An 18,207-nucleotide genomic window follows, 5' to 3' on the forward strand; every position below is an offset into this window, starting at 1 on the left:
GTGTTAATTGCAGCTTTGGAAACTCTGAACCATTCTTTGAAGCACTCTGAATTAGCAAATTTCTGCATGCATCTATCTTCTTTTCCTGCCTATTTTGATATTTCATAATGTAACTTCTAGAGTTTTCATTCTAGAAGTTCTTAAACTGCTTGTTGTTTTCCCTTTTTCCTCCCACTTTGGCTGATGACATGCACCTAAACAGATCTTTCTCAGACTCTTCTCTCAAAATTTACGTTTTGTGAAAGCTTCCCTGCTCTTTCCTTCCCCCTTCTGAAGCCAAACACTTTCTCCTTTTTTTTTAATCTGAGGGTCAGTTTAGTTTTCCCTTTTGCAAAACTACAGGACCGAATTTAATTTTAAATTACGGTGGCACTTTAATTCTGACAATGCTTTTAGGTTAAAATCTCTTAATTTCTGCTTGTTTCTGCCCCACTGTTCTCGGCATGGCTTGCACAGGCACCCGAGGAGAGAAGGCAGCATTTCTGCTGAGCCACTCTCCTGTGTCATCCATTGTTACTGTGTTCTAGGGTTTTTAAGGTGCAAGTTGCATTGGAAAAACAAACGTGTTGCAAGCTGCCAGGTATCACAGCCCTATTTCTCTTTGCTTTATCTTCCAGTTCATGCCCAAGTGTTCAAACTGCTAATTAATGCCACTGCTTTTTATGTGTTCTTTGTTGATTCAGACGTGTCGTAGCTGAGTTGTTCCTTTGGAGGGAAGATTTTTTTGCAACATCCTCATCTCTAATTTTCTTTCTAACACCTCCACTCAGACTCTGGGTGAGCTGCCTGAAAGTTTCCCTCCAAGCTTTTTCGCTTGTGCTTGCCTGCAGGTACTCTCTTGGCTGCGGGTTTGAATTGTCTGTGTTCTCCAGTTACGCCCTGGGCAGGCTCTAACATTGACAACGTACCTGAAACTGTGTAATTAGCAAGGGAAAATTTGTCTCCTTCTGCTGAAGTTTATTAAGGTGTTTTCTCTAAACAGTGGCACTTCAGCTGTCATTGCTCCAGTTTGATGCCTAGAATTGCAGGCAGTATTCTCTTCATGATTTAATAAACTAGAGTATGACTGTAGCACAAGTTACCAAGTGAGGCTTTAAAGGAAGTGCTCTGACAGGTATCATGTGGCAGGTTTGCTTGCAGGGGTGCAAGAAGGTTCCCTCTCCAGCCCGAGAGCTGTTCTACCACAGGTGGGATGGCATAGGGAGGCATGTCCTGATGCCAACACAGCTACCCTGCCAGCAGCCTCTCACCTCAGCACAGACCTGCCCCCTTGGCTGCCCAGCTTCTCATGTCCAGCTGTGGCCAGGGGGAGCAGCCATGCAGGAAAACCTTCCCTTAGCTCAGCAAACCACTGCAGATGGTAAAACCCAGAGCTGCCCAACAGGATGTGCCAGGGGACACCTGCCAGAGGCTGATGGTTGGAGTAGATGTGATCCAAGCCGTGCATCGCTGCTATGGGTAGCACTGGATCTTCAGTATGCTAGCAGGGTTTTGCAAGCATATTCATCTGTGTTGGGTAAGGATGCCTCCCATTTCCTGAACTGAAATGTGTCAGCAGCAAAGTATTGGGTCTTATGCCTGGACATACCTACCTTCCTACTCAATAAACAGTGTATTTTATGAAAGTTGCGGCAAATTAAAAAAAACCTAATTTCCCCTTAAAATGGGAAGGAAGCAAAACATGCCCAGGGATACTGCCAGGATTTCCAAAAGTAAAGTCTTCGTTCTGCTTTGAAACCAGTCTCACTTCTGAAAGGCCAAAAGAATTTCAGCTGGTCTTCATTAACTCTGAGATGAACTAAAACTTGAAGTCGTGGATTAAAATAAGCATTGCAGTTGGATCAGAGATTATTTTCACTTTTATTACTCTGAATTTATTTTTGGTGTTGTTTCTTAGATGTCTTCTGATTCTGTCTCCCCGTTTGGTTCATCTGACATTACTGGCCCCAGGCTTGGGGGCCAGGATTTTTGACAACACTCCGAAGTTGAGACCATTACTACAGTAAATTTGATTTGGAAGAACCCCAATCAAACGGGGCCCTTAACTGTCGCGCAGCACTCATCAGTCAAGTGCGGTCAAACGCGGACATAACCAATAACGCAGCATTGATCCATCGGCTGTTTACGCCATCTTGCGCTTGGCAATCAATTCTGAGCCACTTGCCCCTCCGTCAGTGCTGACGCACTTCTCACAGGGCGACGCATGCGATTTGCTATTACTGCTCCCCGTCCTCGAGGCGAGTGTAGCGTGAAGGTCCTCTCCTTCCTCCTCCTCCTCCTCTCGCACCTGCTGCCTGGGAGCATCACGGTACTCTGCAGGCACTGGGGGGATATTGGTCTCTCCCTGCTTTTCAAGTGAGGAGGGAGGAAGCACTTGGAAGTGCTGCCCCCAGATGTGTTTGTTATGCCAGAGAGAGGAAAATGAGAAGTCATCTGTTTTCCTCCTTGGATTTGTAAATACTCTTACATGGGCAGACAGGGCTTCTAGTGTAAATTCATCATCTAGCCAAAAGTTGGGGCTTCGGGGGGCAAGGCTGAGGAGGACACTTGTGCCTTTCTCTTTTTTTCCTGAAAGCACGGAATTGGAAGTTGGACAAGCACTTCCAATGTGTCATCTTTTGTAGAAGTACCGCTGACAGGAGTTAAGCATATCCTTGAAGCTCTCAGCCTGATGCCTGAGATCCTGTTGTGGAGAATGCACTGGAAAAATACTGGGATGCCCCTTAGCCCGACCTCAGTGTGGCTTTGCAGGTGGCAGCATTATCAGCAGGACTTTTAGCTACCCAATAAATAAATTAGGGAAATCAGCCTCTCAAAGAAAGGAACTGTGTATCTGGGTTCTCCTTTCCCCAGCTTGTGTTTGTCCAGAGTGGGGGGTCTGTTGCAGTGGCCTCCCAGCCCTGCAGCATGATGTGAAGTGATGCGATGCAAAGTGGGAGGTGCCAGGCTGTCACTTGGACTTCAGGTTACTGTTCTGCCCAAGTTTCTACGTGCTACCTGAAGTGGCAGAACATAAAACTGGGGCGGGTCAGCAGGCTATCTGCCTCATTTTAAAAGTGGTTTTAGAGTGAATCTTCTCCACCAGCGACTTGTACGTTCCTCTCTTCTTTAAAAGCCCAGATAATACAAACACCTGCCCCCGATGCTTCTCACCCAAGTTGAACTTTAAAGAGTGATTACTCATTTTAGGATCTCCGCAGCTTTATAAGCAGATAGGGGAAATACATCTGTAAGCTGGTGGTGAGAGAACATTTAAACGCCGTTAAATTAAAGAGGGAGAAAATGCAGTACGGTACTGCTGTGGCATCGGCTTATGAAAGTACTCTGCTGTTTTGTCAGCTCTTCCTCTAACTTCTTCCTGCCTCCCTTGTGTTCCCACCCTATGTAAAAGGATCATAGTTTCAGATCAGTTCATGACTCCGTGCAGGTTTCCTTGGTGCGTTCATAGGGACAAACCATGATGTCTGGCACCGTTGGTTTTGCATGTTCAGCTGACCTGTTTAAGCCTAGGTCAGCTCTCTTTCAGAGAGTTTTCCAACCCCAAATAAGCTCAAGCTAGGAAAAACAGGGTCTGCCAGGCTCTGCCATCCCAAATAAAAATAACTGAGTAAATAACTTGGAAGTCTCTTAACTCTTAGTGGAATAACAGCTTTGGTAACTGATTTTGGTTATCAGATTACACTCTGAAATAACTTCTGTGCTATACTTGCAATTGGCTGTAAAAGAAAAAGAATACAGTGTGTGCTAATTTTAGCAAATAAGATTAGAGTTAATATTTAATCCCAGAGACCTTCTTCAGGCTCTGGAAAAAAATAGCAGCAGTTAACTGTCACTAAGCTTATCTCCTATTTCTAGCATGTCTTCGATTATATAAGGTGTGGTGCTAGGAGCACGTTGGCCGAATGAGAAGTTAGTAGTTTGTTTGCTACAACCCTGGGCTATTAGACAAACTTCAGGGCTGAGATGGATTTAAAAGGTCTCCACATGTGCCTTTAGACTGCAATAATAGCACTGAAATGTTAACTGAGTGGGTACCACAGTGGGCCCGCTGCTATTAACAGACTGATTTGGGGTTCTGCAAGAAGTGGTCACATTTCTTCTATGTTTTTATCCAATTGTTTGAAATTAATATTTAGTTTGGTATTTGATATCCAGCACGTGAGGTTTGATTCAATTTTCCTTTCTTCCTTCCCCACAAAATGGTTTAATAATTAAATCGATGTTTGGAGATTAGAGATGAGGGGTTTCTAACTGTTTTTAGGTGCCTGGTGATGTATTTAGCCTCAAAATCAAATACTAAAAATATAATCCATAGTCCTACAAGTAGCTTGCATGCTTCACAGAAAACCCATCAGTACTCATATTGATTTCAACAAGACTACTCAAATGCATAAAGATAATGATCCACGCCTGTGCTGCTCCGTAAGGTCTTCTGCGTTCTCAGTGGGTCTGAAGGTCTGATCATCTAATTTACCACCAGTTCTGTGGGATTTAGTGCCTAATGTTCTGCAGATCTCATTGTGTCCCTGGACGGCAGGAGGGGGCTTGTTCTTTGAATAGGCCCCAGATAGGCTTTATTTGAAGAGGAACCATTGCACCTATGTTTGCTGTTGAACATTGATGCTGTCTTCTAGAAGGTCATTGCCACTGTGCCCTCATTAACACAGAAATTAGGATTGGAAAAGCCTAACAAATTATCAAAGCCCACCTTGCCAGAACAAGGTTGTGCTGTGCAAGTTTTGCTTTGCAGTACTCAGACATAAAGCATCCATCATCTATCCTGGAAAGCCTTCCAAGATGGTACTGAATTCACTGTTAGGTTAAGAATCTGGAAAAAAAAAACCTACATTTTTCATTTCTTCAGTTTCCCCTTGCTGCAATCAGCAATAGCACCCCATAGCAAGCGAGACAATTCTTCTCTGTTCTTGATGTTAGTATGCATCAGATTACTGTAAACATTCTCTTGCTCCATTTTAGATATTGCCTTGCCAAGTTTTACATTCCTGCATGTTTACAGTGATCTTTCCTTGCCCTTAATCACTCTTCCACTCTTTAAATTGAACTCAGATTTGCTGGCATTTTGCAGGGGCTGACCTTCCCCGCTCCAGATGCAACTTTTCATACAGATGCCATTTGGAGCAGGGTTACCAGACATCCATGTTTCCCTTGGAAATAACCTTCCCCTCGCCACCCCCCACCCTCCCACCCCCAATAAGAAATACTGTCTGTGCAGAATTGGAGGATTTTGTCTATTTGTCTGGGATTTTGAGACATCTGGAAGTCTGGGCAGGCAGCTAATGAGCATGCACTGATGAACTCTGCAGCGCACAGCGAGTCCAGCCTTTCCACAGAAATGTCAGACCTCTGCATGTGCTGTGAGGCCTCGTCCCGTGTGTTCAGAACAGCGCAGAGGCCTCCATGGCGTGCTTGATCAGCCGTCATGTAGGAGACCTGATACAACAGGGAGCCAGAGAGAGTTCACCGGCGGTGTCGTATCGCCCGTGGTGCCTGTGGGTGTGCGTACAACTGCATTTAAAGTAGAATTTCTGCCCTAGAAGTCCCTTATGAAAATAGGATGTTCCTAATGTGGAAGTGAGCTAACCCTCCTCCTAACTTCAAAGTCGTGCATGCCCAATACTAGAAAAATGCTGTGCCAAAACCACTCTACATTCACTTCTATGATGCTGCTGCCTTTACTAGAATTTCTCCTTGCTCACTCTCATCTCAGCTTCTTATTCTCCCATCTCGTATTGATCACTCTTATTCCCTTTGCATTAGCCAGTTTTTCATTAATGATATGATACCAACCAAGGGAGGGAAGGCAGAGAGTATAGCAACAATGCAACTTTTGCTCTAGGAGGAAGAAGCAAGCATTGCCTAGAAAGCTTTGAGGAAATATAATCAAAGGTGATGGAGGAAAATAAGGGAAGGAAGATTTCCTCACAGGGAGGTTTTAAGTAGAGTCTGGCAATGATCTCCCAAAGGAAGTAGTGGAAGTCTGGTCACTTAAATCAATTAAAACTAACCAGAGCATTGCACTCCACAGGACTCTGTAAGGAGAAAAGCAGTGTCGGACTGAACTAAAATAGATTTCACATGCTTATTTTCTGCAGGGCCTCTGTCTGTATTTTGCCAGTAAATTCAATATGGCTAATGCTGATTAACAACTCTCTTGATGGTGATTATATCACTGCATTATTTCCAGACTGTTCTTCAGTATCATAAACTCACGAGGGCATGGACATACAAAACACATCCCCCTGGCTTGGCTAGCTCAATCTGAGAGACACGTGGCAGATAACGGGCTGAAGAGTTTTCTTTCTTTCGCCTTAGCAGTGGTCAGGCTTGTTATCATCACAACACTGAATTGACTAGGCCTCCATACCACATGCTGAGCATAGTGTACCCATGGCAGCATGGCAGAGGCAGGAGGTCTCCCAGAGGCACGTGGATCCCCAGTGCTTGATCTCTTGAATTACCGTAGAGCCAGGTGGCTTCAGTAGGGCTGCAGTACCTGCATCCTTGGTGCACTAGGTGTGCAGAAGGGTTTTAATGCATACAAGGCCAGCTGGAGACAGGAGCAAGACAAAATTAATTGATTTATCCTTAGAATTGGAGGGATGTTTGTCAAGTTTCAAGTACACAGAAGTCGTCTTCTGGCCTGTCTTGAAAGGGAGGGAATGGAGAGAAAATAAGGGAAAGCAAGCCTCCAAGAAGCTGAGATCTTTGCTTTGCTTTCCTTGTCTGTGTGGGCATTGTTTTGTATGTACATTTTATCTTTTCTCTCCATGGTTTTCTTGTAGCAAATCAATTCCATTTAAACAAGAGAAATGGGTAGAAATTGAAATAAGGCAAATGTCTGGAGGGCAGGGGAGCAGTGACTTGGCATATGAGCTTGGACAAGAAGCTTAGTGGAGGTTCCCACAAATTGACCTGCCTACTTGAACAAGAATTTATATGGAAAATAAGGTTTAAAAGCAAACAAATCTTGAACATATGGCATCTTATTTACAGTAAGAAAAAAAAAATAAACTGAAATTGTTGCTGGCATGTGTTTTACCCACCCAGCAAAAGCCTCTCTCACTTGTAAATGGAGACTGTTATATCAGAGGAATGATCTGTTTCCTTCTGCAAACACAGATCAACTTGGTTTCACGGACTGTTTTTCACTGAGATGCATCAGTCAGGTCAGATCATTTTAAAGGGCTGTTCTTACCTCTTCCTACAGAAATGCGTGTGTGATGGTTATGCACGCAGCTTTGAAGCCTTTTCTTTCCCGATCTGCGGTGCTCATAGCCACGCTCCAGCGCCTCCATCCCTGCCTTCCTGCCAGAATGCATCAGATGCAGGCGGTCCCAAAACTGGTGGGGCTGAAGCAGGGGACCTGCCCTGGGAGCCGAATCAATATTTAGACAGCTTCAGGCAACAGAGATTGTGCTGGCTTTCACACTTGGCAGCAAGCTTTGCATCCATTTGTTACCAGAGTTATTGTTTGTGCGTTTTCAAGCATTGGCACTTGAGAGATTCCTCCCTGAGGGCAATGACAAGTGCCGGGTGCTTGAAAAGAAACTTTCTCCCCCTGGATCAGAAGATAGTGAGAGTGGAGGAAAGCTATGTAACTGGGTGCAACCTTGTCCAGAAGTCAGGGCACGTGTTTGACCAACATTTTCATCATCCTTTGCTTGAGGCACCTCCTGGGTATCATGGGGGAGCCCACGGTGTGGTCTCTGGCTTTGCTTCCAGCGCAGAACAGCTCTAACAGCCGTCTTGCTTATGGCAGTGGTTTATTGGGGGTGAAAACCTGAGTCAGCGTGGGAGACAGCCTGGCTGTGGGGTGGTATGAGTCAGCCCCAGGCTCTGCAGCGGGCCTGCGCTGCGGGACGGCAGCCGGGCAGGTGAAACCTTGCCCCGCGCAGGAAATTATTGTAATTTGCTTTCCAGTCATTCCACCTAGTGGCCAAGTGACACAACTGCCAGGAGAGATGGATCTGTGCTCCGGAATCCCCCCTCATCAATAGTGACCCAACCTGCGGACCTACGCTCCCGCAGAGCTTGCGGGATGTGTAGGGATGTGTGAGCCCCCACACTGAAGGCCCTGTCAGAGAGAAACATGAGGCCTGCGAGTAGCTCATTAAATTCCCCCGAGCAATTTTGCTGCATAGATAAAGCGCAGATAGGCCTTTGGTGAGCTGATAATCTAACAAATAGGCAGAAAGTGTAACACTGATAAAGGCCCGATCAGTTTAATAGCCGGCTGTAAATCTGGGCAGCTCTGTACCAGAGGCAAGTGTGTGAGTACGGGCACAAAAATGTGCTGCTTCTTAAAATAGCAGGTACAGTGGTAATGTTATGTATGTATGGAAGAGCTACTGGGAGCAATTTTAGAGGTGATTTAAAATATTTTTCTCTCCATCAAAGTCTGCACCACTTGCAGTATCTTCATAATCCTGCATCACAAGTGCCGATCTATGAATAACAAAGGCTTTTTTCTGGAAGTCACATTTTTCTATAAAAATGTGTGAGTTCTATGACTGGTTCTGAGGCAGTGTAGGGAATTTGTAAGCTTTTCCTTGGGATGAACCAAATTACTCACTCAAATTTGCACTAATCACAAATAAGACCATTGGAAATTCATGGCATGATGTCTTTCTGACCTCTTGAGCAGCTTCTTGCTCAGCGCTGTCAATTCAGTTGGAAGGACAGGAAAAAGCAACTCACCTTCAGGGTATCCTATACCTCCTGGATAGGATAGACTGAGAAATGGGAGTGTGAATCCCCACATATTGGGGAAGGGACCTGCTTTCCTGCTTTCTAAGTCCCTTTTCTGATCTTTAGGCTGTTTTACCAAGAAAGGACAGCAGTGCTTCCTCTTCTTGTTTCTTTTGATTATTTTTTTTTAAAAAAAAGAAAACGAGCTAGGAACACTTAGTGTTCCCAACCTCATGAAGGTGCAGGTGTTTGGGTGCTCTGAATCCCATGCAAAAGCACAGGCAACTCAGATTGGCAAATACCACTTGCAAGAAAGGCAAAAAGGTGTCTCAGCGAATCAAGAGTGAAGTGACTTGCCAGGGTGGTGTCGAAGGTATTTGGTGCAGCAGGAAATGGAGTTGTGCTCTCCCAAGTCTGAACTTTGTGGAGAAACCTTCTTGTGGAGAAACCTTTATCATTGATGGTGAGCCCTGGTTTTGAAGCAGCCTCTTGCAGCTTCATGAAGAATAGAGTTTTTCCAGTACCTCTGTTTCCTGCCCATGGTGGGGGCGACAGGAAAATGCAACAGAAGTTAGTATTTTGGGTCAAAAAATAGATATAGCTTACCATGTGGCTTAGCAAGTTATTTGATAGTTACATGTGAAGATATCACTAAAAAATCTGGGGGGGAGAAAGTGTATTTTTTAATATATGATGTGTGAATGTAAAATATAGCGTAGATGGTATGATGAGAAAAAAGGACAAGTAGTGGTGCATAACTCAGACCTGGAACAGTTGGTTGGAGATCACTCCCCTGGAAAGAGTTGTTACTCGTTCTACGAAGAAAATGGTGGGAAGTTATGTACCGAGGTGGTATTTGGAGTGATTTGTATCACTTGAACTATGAATATGGATTTCTTTCCTGCTAGCTGTACCTTAGACTAACTAAAATCAGGAAAATTAACTCTTATCTCAGCCAGACACAATGCAATCCGTATGAGGAGAAAAATCTCCATGGGATGGAGAAAAGAGCTGTGCAATCATTAATTACCTATTATTTATTCAACAATGCCTTGCAAAAATCTGGCAAGAAAAAAAGGAACCAGTTTGCACTTGAAAGCAGCAGAAAGATACTTTCTGTTGAATCTTTCTACAATATTAAATGTTTCCTTCCTAAAATAGTTCTTGTGTATAAGGGGTATCTTAAGCTTGAAACTGCTCCTTGCCAGAGCTTCCATCAGGACAGAAAAATCCAATTTGAATTGGTACTTTCAGGGTGGGGAGCTGCAGCAGTTAAAATAAGATCCATCCAAGAACTAGCAGCGTCCACACCAGTCTGGTTTTCCAGTCTTTTGTTACATCAGAGGATTAGCTCATAGGTCTTGAATAGATTTGGGGAAAATACGGCTCAGCTCAACCTTTAAAGTTGATGTACAGGGGCAACACAAAAGGAGCAGTGCTACTTACTGCATGTAGCATCATTGCTGACCTGATAGGTGGATAACTGGTACTGAGTGGCATTTGTTTCTGGATGCTAGATCTGTTAGGTTATCTAACTGTACAGTGAAGGACTTGGAGTGATAGCAAGAGCCGATGGTAACACTGGCAATTTCCCTCTCTTCTTTTGCAGGTCACTGTCAGGGGATTTGGTCCATTGTTACAGTTTGCCTACACTGCTAAGCTGTTACTCAGCAGAGAAAACATCCAGGAGGTCATCCACTGCGCCGAATTCCTGCGCATGCACAACCTGGAGGACTCCTGCTTCAGCTTCCTTCAGACACAACTGCTGAACAATGAAGATGGCCTGTTCCTGTGCAAAAAAGATACCGCCTGCCAGCGCATGCACGATGAGGAGAACTCGGATGGAGACGAAGAGGAGACGATGGAATCGGAGACATCAAAAATATCTTGCCCAAGAGAGAGGATGCACCAAGAGCCCTTCAGTTTTGAAACCACTGTTGCTGGAACAGACAAAGGCGAAGGGATGCTGCCTGACTCTGACATGCTGAGAGATAGCAAGGACAATTTGGACAAAGATGCAGTAACACGGTACCCTAGATACAAGAAATACCAGCTTGCTTGTACCAAGAATGTCTACAACACATCACACATCAGTACCTCAGGTTTTGCAAGCACATTCAGCGAAGAGAGCTCTGGAAATGGCCTCAAATCAGGACTTGCTATGGGGCAGATAAAAAGTGAGCCTCAGAATGAAGAGAACGATGAAGAAAGCATCACACTTTGCCTGTCTGGAGATGAACCTGACATCAGGGATAAAGAAGGGGATGTTGAAATGGACAGGAAACAGCCAAGCCCCACTTGTGTCGACAGGCCAAAAAGTGGGTCCTCTCCTTCTTGCTTGCGGTCTTTCTTCAACAGAACAAAAAGCATAGATTTGGTTGGCTTCCCCAGCACTTCCCAACAGCACTTTGGCAGGAGTCCAGCATGCCCTTTTGAAAAAGGGACAACTCAGGGTGACCACAAAACTGATTACGTCCCTTTCACGGGGAACTATGGACAGTCCCATGCCATGCAGAAGGATGCTTCCAACTTCACAGTGGGATCACCGCTCAGGGGGCCCGGCTTTGAAACTCTCTGTAAGCAAGAAGGGGAACTGGACAGGAGGAGTGTTATATTCTCTTCAAACGCTTGTGACCAAGTAAACACTTCGGTGCATTCATATTCTGGTGTGAGCAGCTTGGACAAAGACCTCACTGAGACTGTGCCAAAGGGTCTGTGGGCTGGCAGTAGCCAGTCTCTCCCCAGCTCTCAGACCTATTCGCACAGCGGACTGACAGCTGATCACTTGACGGGAAGGATGCGGCCGAATACCAGCTGTCCGGTGCCAATTAAAGTTTGCCCTCGCTCTCCTCCTTTGGAAACCAGAACCAGGACCTCCAGCTCGTGCTCTTCCTACTCGTACGCAGAGGACGGCAGCGGTGGCTCTCCCTGCAGTCTGCGTCTTTGCGAGCTCTCCTCTTCCCCTTGCTCCCAAGGCCCCCGATTCCTGGCGCCCGAGCACCAGGAGCCCGGCGTGGTGGGGGATGGATTGTACAACCCGGTCCGAGCCCAGATTAAATGTGAGCCATCCTATGGAACAAACTCCAGCGATGAGTCTGGGTCATTCTCAGAAGCAGACAGTGAATCATGTCCTGTGCAAGACAGAGGGCATGAGGTAGGGATTTAAGATAAGTACATATATCGCAGTCGTTGTGACCCAATTAATCCCTCCTTTATTCTCTCCAGTGACTTGGCATTTCCCCAGCACTTTCTTTGTTTATAGAGGCAAAGAGTAACTTGTGTTTATTACTTCGTCAGCTGAATGTGTGTTGGTTGATTTCACATAAATAGGTCTGCTTGACCTCAGAGGTGTTTGGCACTTACCAGAACGTGGGTATGGGGCAGTAGCAAAGTGTTGAATGATGAGAGTGCATTGATGTGCTTAGGAGTCCCATTGGCAGTGTCCTGTCCTCCTCCCTCTCCCAGGCACAAAGCACTCTTCCTCATCCTTAATTCGCCAAGGTGGCTCCAGCTCCTCCTGGATGCATTCCTGTGTGACCTACTCTAGGTGATCCTGCTCTGACAGAAGGGATTTGGACTAGATGATCTTTTGAGGTCACTTCCAACCCCTAAAATTACGTGATTCTGTGTGATTCTGTGATTATTGCTGCTGGTGTGTTTGAGCAACCTCAAGCCGTGCCTTTGCTGGCACCAAGTATCAGGCATTCAGCACCAAGAGCCACTGCTGCATTTCACTAGCAGCCCAAGTAGAGGAGGCAGACAGAGTGGGTGGAGAAAGAGGTGTGAAATTACTTAAACAGTTGCATAGCTGGCCACCCTCAGCTGCAGGAACGGTGTTCATCTTCCTTCTGTGTGTGTATGTCTCACACTTGCGGGTTATGGGTTTTGCCTCCATTAAGTGACAACTGAGATGATGTTTCCTGCCCATGACCCCACCTTTTTTTGGTGGTGAGCTCTAGCAGCTGTTGCATAAATGGTTACAAAGATAAGTTATCTATTAATTTACAGGACAGTTAGGAGAATGGTCAGGGACTGGAGAGCAAGCTGTGAACTGTCATGCAGATCTCCCGTGGGAGAGAGGAGAAAGAGGGCCTGCTTTAGAACTAGAGATGGGCCAGCTGGAGATGCTGCAGTGATAACTGGCTAACCATGATCAAGTAAACTGCGTGAAGTCACTAGTTTGAGGGAAGACATTATCATTGATAAGTGTGGTGAAGCCCAGAAACTAGAAAAAAGACTGGATATTTTCATAGAGTGTTATTAGGAAACTGCATGACTTGGAGAGCATCTGGGTGAAATTGTGTATCTGGCTTCTCTAGTAATGCTGAAATGCTCCAAGGAGAACTCATGCCTCAGTGTGCGGAGCAGTAAGTGCAGGTTGGGGGGGGTTCATGTGCTGTGAGCACCCAGGACAGAACAAGTTAGGCTTAGTTGTAGGCAAGGGGTAAAAAGAGTGAACTTTTTTTATCCCTCTGTGCTTATTATGGCTACATCCCAGGCTGGAAGTTACCCTCCAGACAAACACAGGTGATTCCTTTAGTTGAGTGGTTTTCTGCTTAGCTCCAAGAGCTGGCTAGCCTGGGAAGCCCTTGGTGTGTCCTAAGCCTGTCATGCTGTACCCAAGTTTTTGAGAGAACGGTTCTTGTTCATCTCCGTGTCCTAACCTGGGGACAACACAGAAGGGAGAGGAATATCCCTGGAAGAGTGGTGGGATACTGTATGTAGGACCTAATTCAGAAAGCCATACAGCAGAACCACTCTGCTTAGCAATACTAAGGTTACTTGGTGAAGTCTTGCCTTTCTGAGGGACAAAAGAGAACAGGGGGCAGGACTGGGGGCATCTCCACCAGTGTGTGCTGCTTGCTCAGCAAGGGCTAATGCACAGTGTGAGGCTGTGAAGGAGGCAGGAGGTTAGCCTTTTGGGGGTTGATGACTAATTAGCTGTCATAATTGGCTAATTGTGCAGAGATGCTGTAGCAGAAATGAACCCAGAACAGTCAAATGAGAAGTGTATAGGGGACTTGGTGGTTTCCCCAAAATAGTGTGTGAATGTGTGCAGGAGAGCATGGATGAGAGGAGGTGGGTTGAGAGGAGCAAGCAGGGGGGTCCGAAGGGGCATCTTGGTGTGCTGCTGCCAGGCAGACATGTTTGGCACTGGGGCTGCTCCACTCCCATTTTTGCTGCTGTTTTCTCCTGGGAAGATTTCCTGCAAGGTGCTGATCGAGTTTTCTCCCTGGGACTGCTGATGAGGCTTTTTTCCCCCCCTTTTTTTTTCCCCTTTTCCCCAGGGCATTTTGACTAGGACTGCTAGGCCTTAAAACTGTGGTGAGGAAATTAGTGCTATGTGAGGTCGCTCTGCACTACCCTGGGCAAGCAGAGGGTAAGCAGATGACACCAGTGCTTCAGTACAGATTTTACCTGAAAAATGAATTTGTAAAGGTCGTTACCCATACAAGAAAGAACATTGCAGCCTCATTAAACAATGTTGTATTTGTACAGTGACTTGGGATGTATATCCTGCAATCCTGCAGGATCCGCTGCTGTGGAAACCTCAGTGAGGGGTATGCTAAACCAGGCAGCAGAAAAAGTCTAATGGCAGCAGGAAGTTCTTGTGTAAGTCTCTGTACCTACTTTTCACGGTTTTGCTGCCATTAAAATAGCAGGAGAGACTCACTGCAGTCTGAAATGGACTTCTTTCCATCCTGCGCCTTCCCTTCAGCTGCATGGGAATCTTTCTCCATTCCTGAAACTGTCAGTTTGCCCTTGCTGTCCTAATGACCTCCCAGATGGGTCCCTCGCCCTCTATCATATCGGATCACACAGTGTTTGCTGAGCGTCTCTTCAAAAAGCACCTGATAAGATAGCTGGGGGCGACACGCAGGCACTCGCCCCTATGGAGGGCAGCCACACAGGCTCTTCTGCTGCAGGTGGGCTTTTGTTTGGATGGGATGGCCTGATGGGAATAAGCCTGGTGCACTCTGACCCTTGGTTATCTCATGGAGCTGCTCAGTTCCGCTGGAATTTGGACCTTGTTGGTCTCAATTTGGGTCTAAAACTGCTTTCAGTGCCAGAGTTAATGTCACAAAATGTCATTTTCTGGTGTATCGATTGTGTGAGAAGTAGGTGAAAGGTTTCATCTCTCTGCCTTTTTAGGACATTCCGCTTCCCCACGGACAGTTGCCATTCAGGAGCACATGCCCAAGTTGTTCAGTGCTGAGTCACTAGGGGCAGAGGAGGTGGAGGTCCCCGTAACACTGCTGGTAAATCCTCTCTAGGAGGTCTTTGGTTTTCGCTTTCCGTCCTATTAAGGGAGCCACCCAGAATAATCTTGAGATTTCCCTTTGTTAAGGTTTCAGGCTAGAAGCAGCAGGTGCAGTGTGGGGTGTCCCCATGTTAGGGAGTTGCAAGAATGGGGCTGTGACTTGAGCTGATGGGACTTTACAGAAACATGTAACAGTTTGGGTTGCTCTTTTCATCCAGCTCCCTAAGGCCTCCACAGGTTGTTAAAAATCAATTATTGGGATATAATACTAGAGAGAAGACTTAGGCTTGGTGCTTGCAGGCAGGTTCTGACAATCCTGCTTAAAATAGCAACAACAAAACAATAAGCCCTGAAATAATGAATTGTTGAGGAGGAAGTAGTCTGTCAATCTGTTAACCTACTTAGGAACAGAAACTTCAGCACTACCTACTTTTCTTGATACTGTTTTTCTTCAGCAAGTATGTATGGGGTTTTTCTCTGCTAGAAAACTTGTAAAAATATTGTACTGCTAAATCAGTTCAAAAGAAATCTCAGCTCCGTCTAATTTGATGAGTGAGTTTTCTTAGGAAAAGAGTAAACAAGGGGAGGAGGAGGTAAGAGGTGGAGTTTTCCAAGAACTATTACTATCTAGAGAATTGCATTCAATGTGCCTTTCATTTATATTTCACAAGAACACAAGAATTTCCCACCTGGGTTAATGACTCACTTTTCAAAGGAAATTTTCATAAAGACAGAGCTAATGCAACTGGACCATTGAGGATATTGTAGGCAAGTAACCTTCAGTGAGGGTCCAAACCCCTTTTTGTTAAGTGGCAGACAGCCACCCTCTCTCTGTTCATCTGCTGATGGGTAGCAAATTAGTGAAAGTTGAAGCCCTGGTAAGATGGGGTAAACCAAAGTTGCCCTAGCAAGTGCTCATTGCTCTCTACAGCCACCTAAAAGGTGGTTGCAGTGAGGTGGGGGTCGGTCTCTTCTCCCCAGTAGCTAGTGACAGCTCAAGGGGAAACAGCCTGAAGTTGCATCAGGGGAAGTTTAGGTTGGATATTAGGAAAAACTTCTTTACTGAAAGGGTTGTCAGATATTGGAACAGGCTGCCCAGGGAGGTGGTTGAGTCCATCCCTGGAGGTGTTTAAAAGAAGAGTAGATGTTGTACTTGGTGACATGGTCTGGTGTTGGACCTAGTAGTGCTGGGTAGATGGTTGGACTCGATGATCTTGACGGTCTTTTCCAACTGTAACCATTCTATGATTCTGTGATCAGAAATCTACTGGAGCTGTGCTGAATTACTTAAGCTGAGTCTTCTTCACTGCTTTTTTGTTTCTACTCAGCAAGTAGTGTTCTGTAGAAAGAAGGGCAACCAAAGACTGCTTTTGTATGTAGTTCCTCCCGAGAGTTTCAGTCATCCCAGATGTCTTGATCATTCTACGTTTTTAAATTTGAAAATGAGGAAGTTACTCTCCATGTTCTTCTCCGGTGGATGTTCTCCTGACCAGGATCCTCAGTGGCATCAGCAAAGCACCGGGAATTCAGTTTGGCACCATCTGGTTAAATGGAGTCTTGTTGGTCTTGCAAGATAAATTTTGTGGCAGTTTTGTTTCCTCTCTTGAGCAGGAGTGGTATCCATGCTGGCAGCAGAGGATATGAGCATGGATACCACTGAGTAATTACTGGATTACAGTAGCAGTGAGAGTTTTCCATTAGAAGCTTAGAATTTCAGAAAGATCCTTTGAAACACTGTATTATTTTGTAGCAGCCTACAATCGATTCTGTATTGCCCTGAGCTGAAGCCCTTTGCTCTAGTAGAACTCTTCCTATTTTTTTCTGCAAAAGCAGATTTCTCAGAGAAATACTGCACTTTATCCCTCATTTCACTGCCTGATCTGACCTTCTCAAATGCACCTAAGGCTTCTGTCGATGTTTCTGTGCTATCCCTGGTTACAGAAAAGCCTGTTAGTGGGCAGGTGTGTTGTACTGTTGTGCCCTTTTCAGGGCTGGAAGGTGGTGGGGACAGGGTGAGCAGTGAAAAGGAAGAGCCCAGCTAAGCATTTTAAGCACCAACGAGGCCAAGTCTTAGATTAAAGCATGAGAACTCTGCCCACATCCCCTGATTGTTAGGTTACAGCTCTGGGTCATGGGGCCAGCAGCCCCTTCCCTGAGTTCTTTGAGGCAGGTCAGGAAGCATTTGCTAACCCAAACACCCCTCATGGCTCTCAGGAGATGAGGCCAGAGCTGACCCCAGGCAAGTACATGGCCATCAATTTTTGTGGCAGATAGGACAGGCTGTTTGTGTGGGACCTGTTGATTAAGCCCATTTCAGACCTATTTTGTTGACACAGTGATAGATCTTTGCTGCCTGGGTTTACTGTTCTTCTCTTTGAGCCCTCTGCCATCCTGGTGTGATTGACAACTGAAAAGCAGAGGTGTTTTGAAGGCTTTGCCTATGCCAGTACAGAGCAGGGTGAGGAAGCTAGTGAGAGAGCATCCTGCCTGTCCTCTGTTACAGTGTAGCCCGCTGGCTTTGTGCTTCTTACAGTTTCTGTCCATGTTAAAACAGGTAGGTCCCTATTATGTGGGACCACGAGTGGTGTCTGATACAGTATGTAGGCAATCAAGCCTCTCACACAGGTGGGCACACCTCAGTTTCCTTCCTGGGGTGAAATTTTTCCTCAGCATTTGCAGCAGAAACACTTGCACGGTGAGGAAGATACTAGGGAAAAGGGCATTAATGCATTTGTCTCTTTTGTGTGAAGTAAATTACCCCTACGCTAAGATTGCTTGGGTCCTGAGACCTTCCCAAGGGCTGGGCAGGTTTAAGTGTCAGAGGTTTTCAGTGGCTCTGGCTTTCAATTTAAGGGCATTAAGGAAACAGTTTTATTTCTTACAGCTTTGGAACAAACGACCAAGATTTGGAACCATTTATAAAAGTCAAGGTGGTACCTCGAATCATAATCTTAGAAAACCAGGTTGAAGGGACCTTAAGGATCATCTCATCCAACCTCCCTGGGCGAATGAGTGGTCTTGACCAGATGACCCTGCACCCCGTCCAGTCAGATCTTAGAAGTGTCCAGTGTCAGGGAATCCACCGCTTCTCTGGGGACATTATTCCAATGGCCAGTTGTTCTCACTGTAAATAAATTCTCCTCTAGTGTCCAGTTGGCACCTCCCCCAGAGTAACTTGTACCCGTTATCCTTTATCTTTTCCATGTGACTTCCTGTAAAAAGGGAGTCTCCATCTT

General features: G+C 45.7%; 1 protein-coding gene across 1 annotated transcript in view; it reads left to right on the plus strand.

Annotated features, from left to right (window-relative positions):
- Nucleotides 1-18,207, plus strand: part of BACH2 (BTB domain and CNC homolog 2) — a gene marked incomplete at its 5' end in the record, with an annotated part of 45,794 nt that overhangs the window by 18,947 nt on the left and 8,640 nt on the right. Inside the window, one exon of the mRNA XM_084261680.1 lies at nt 10,319-11,863. Coding sequence (XP_084117806.1) covers nt 10,319-11,863 — 1,545 coding nt within the window. The remainder of the gene's footprint in view (nt 1-10,318; nt 11,864-18,207) is intronic.

Source organism: Gallinula chloropus (genome assembly GCF_964237585.1).
Source record: "Gallinula chloropus genome assembly, chromosome: 3".
Classification (NCBI taxonomy): Eukaryota; Metazoa; Chordata; class Aves; order Gruiformes; family Rallidae; genus Gallinula; species Gallinula chloropus.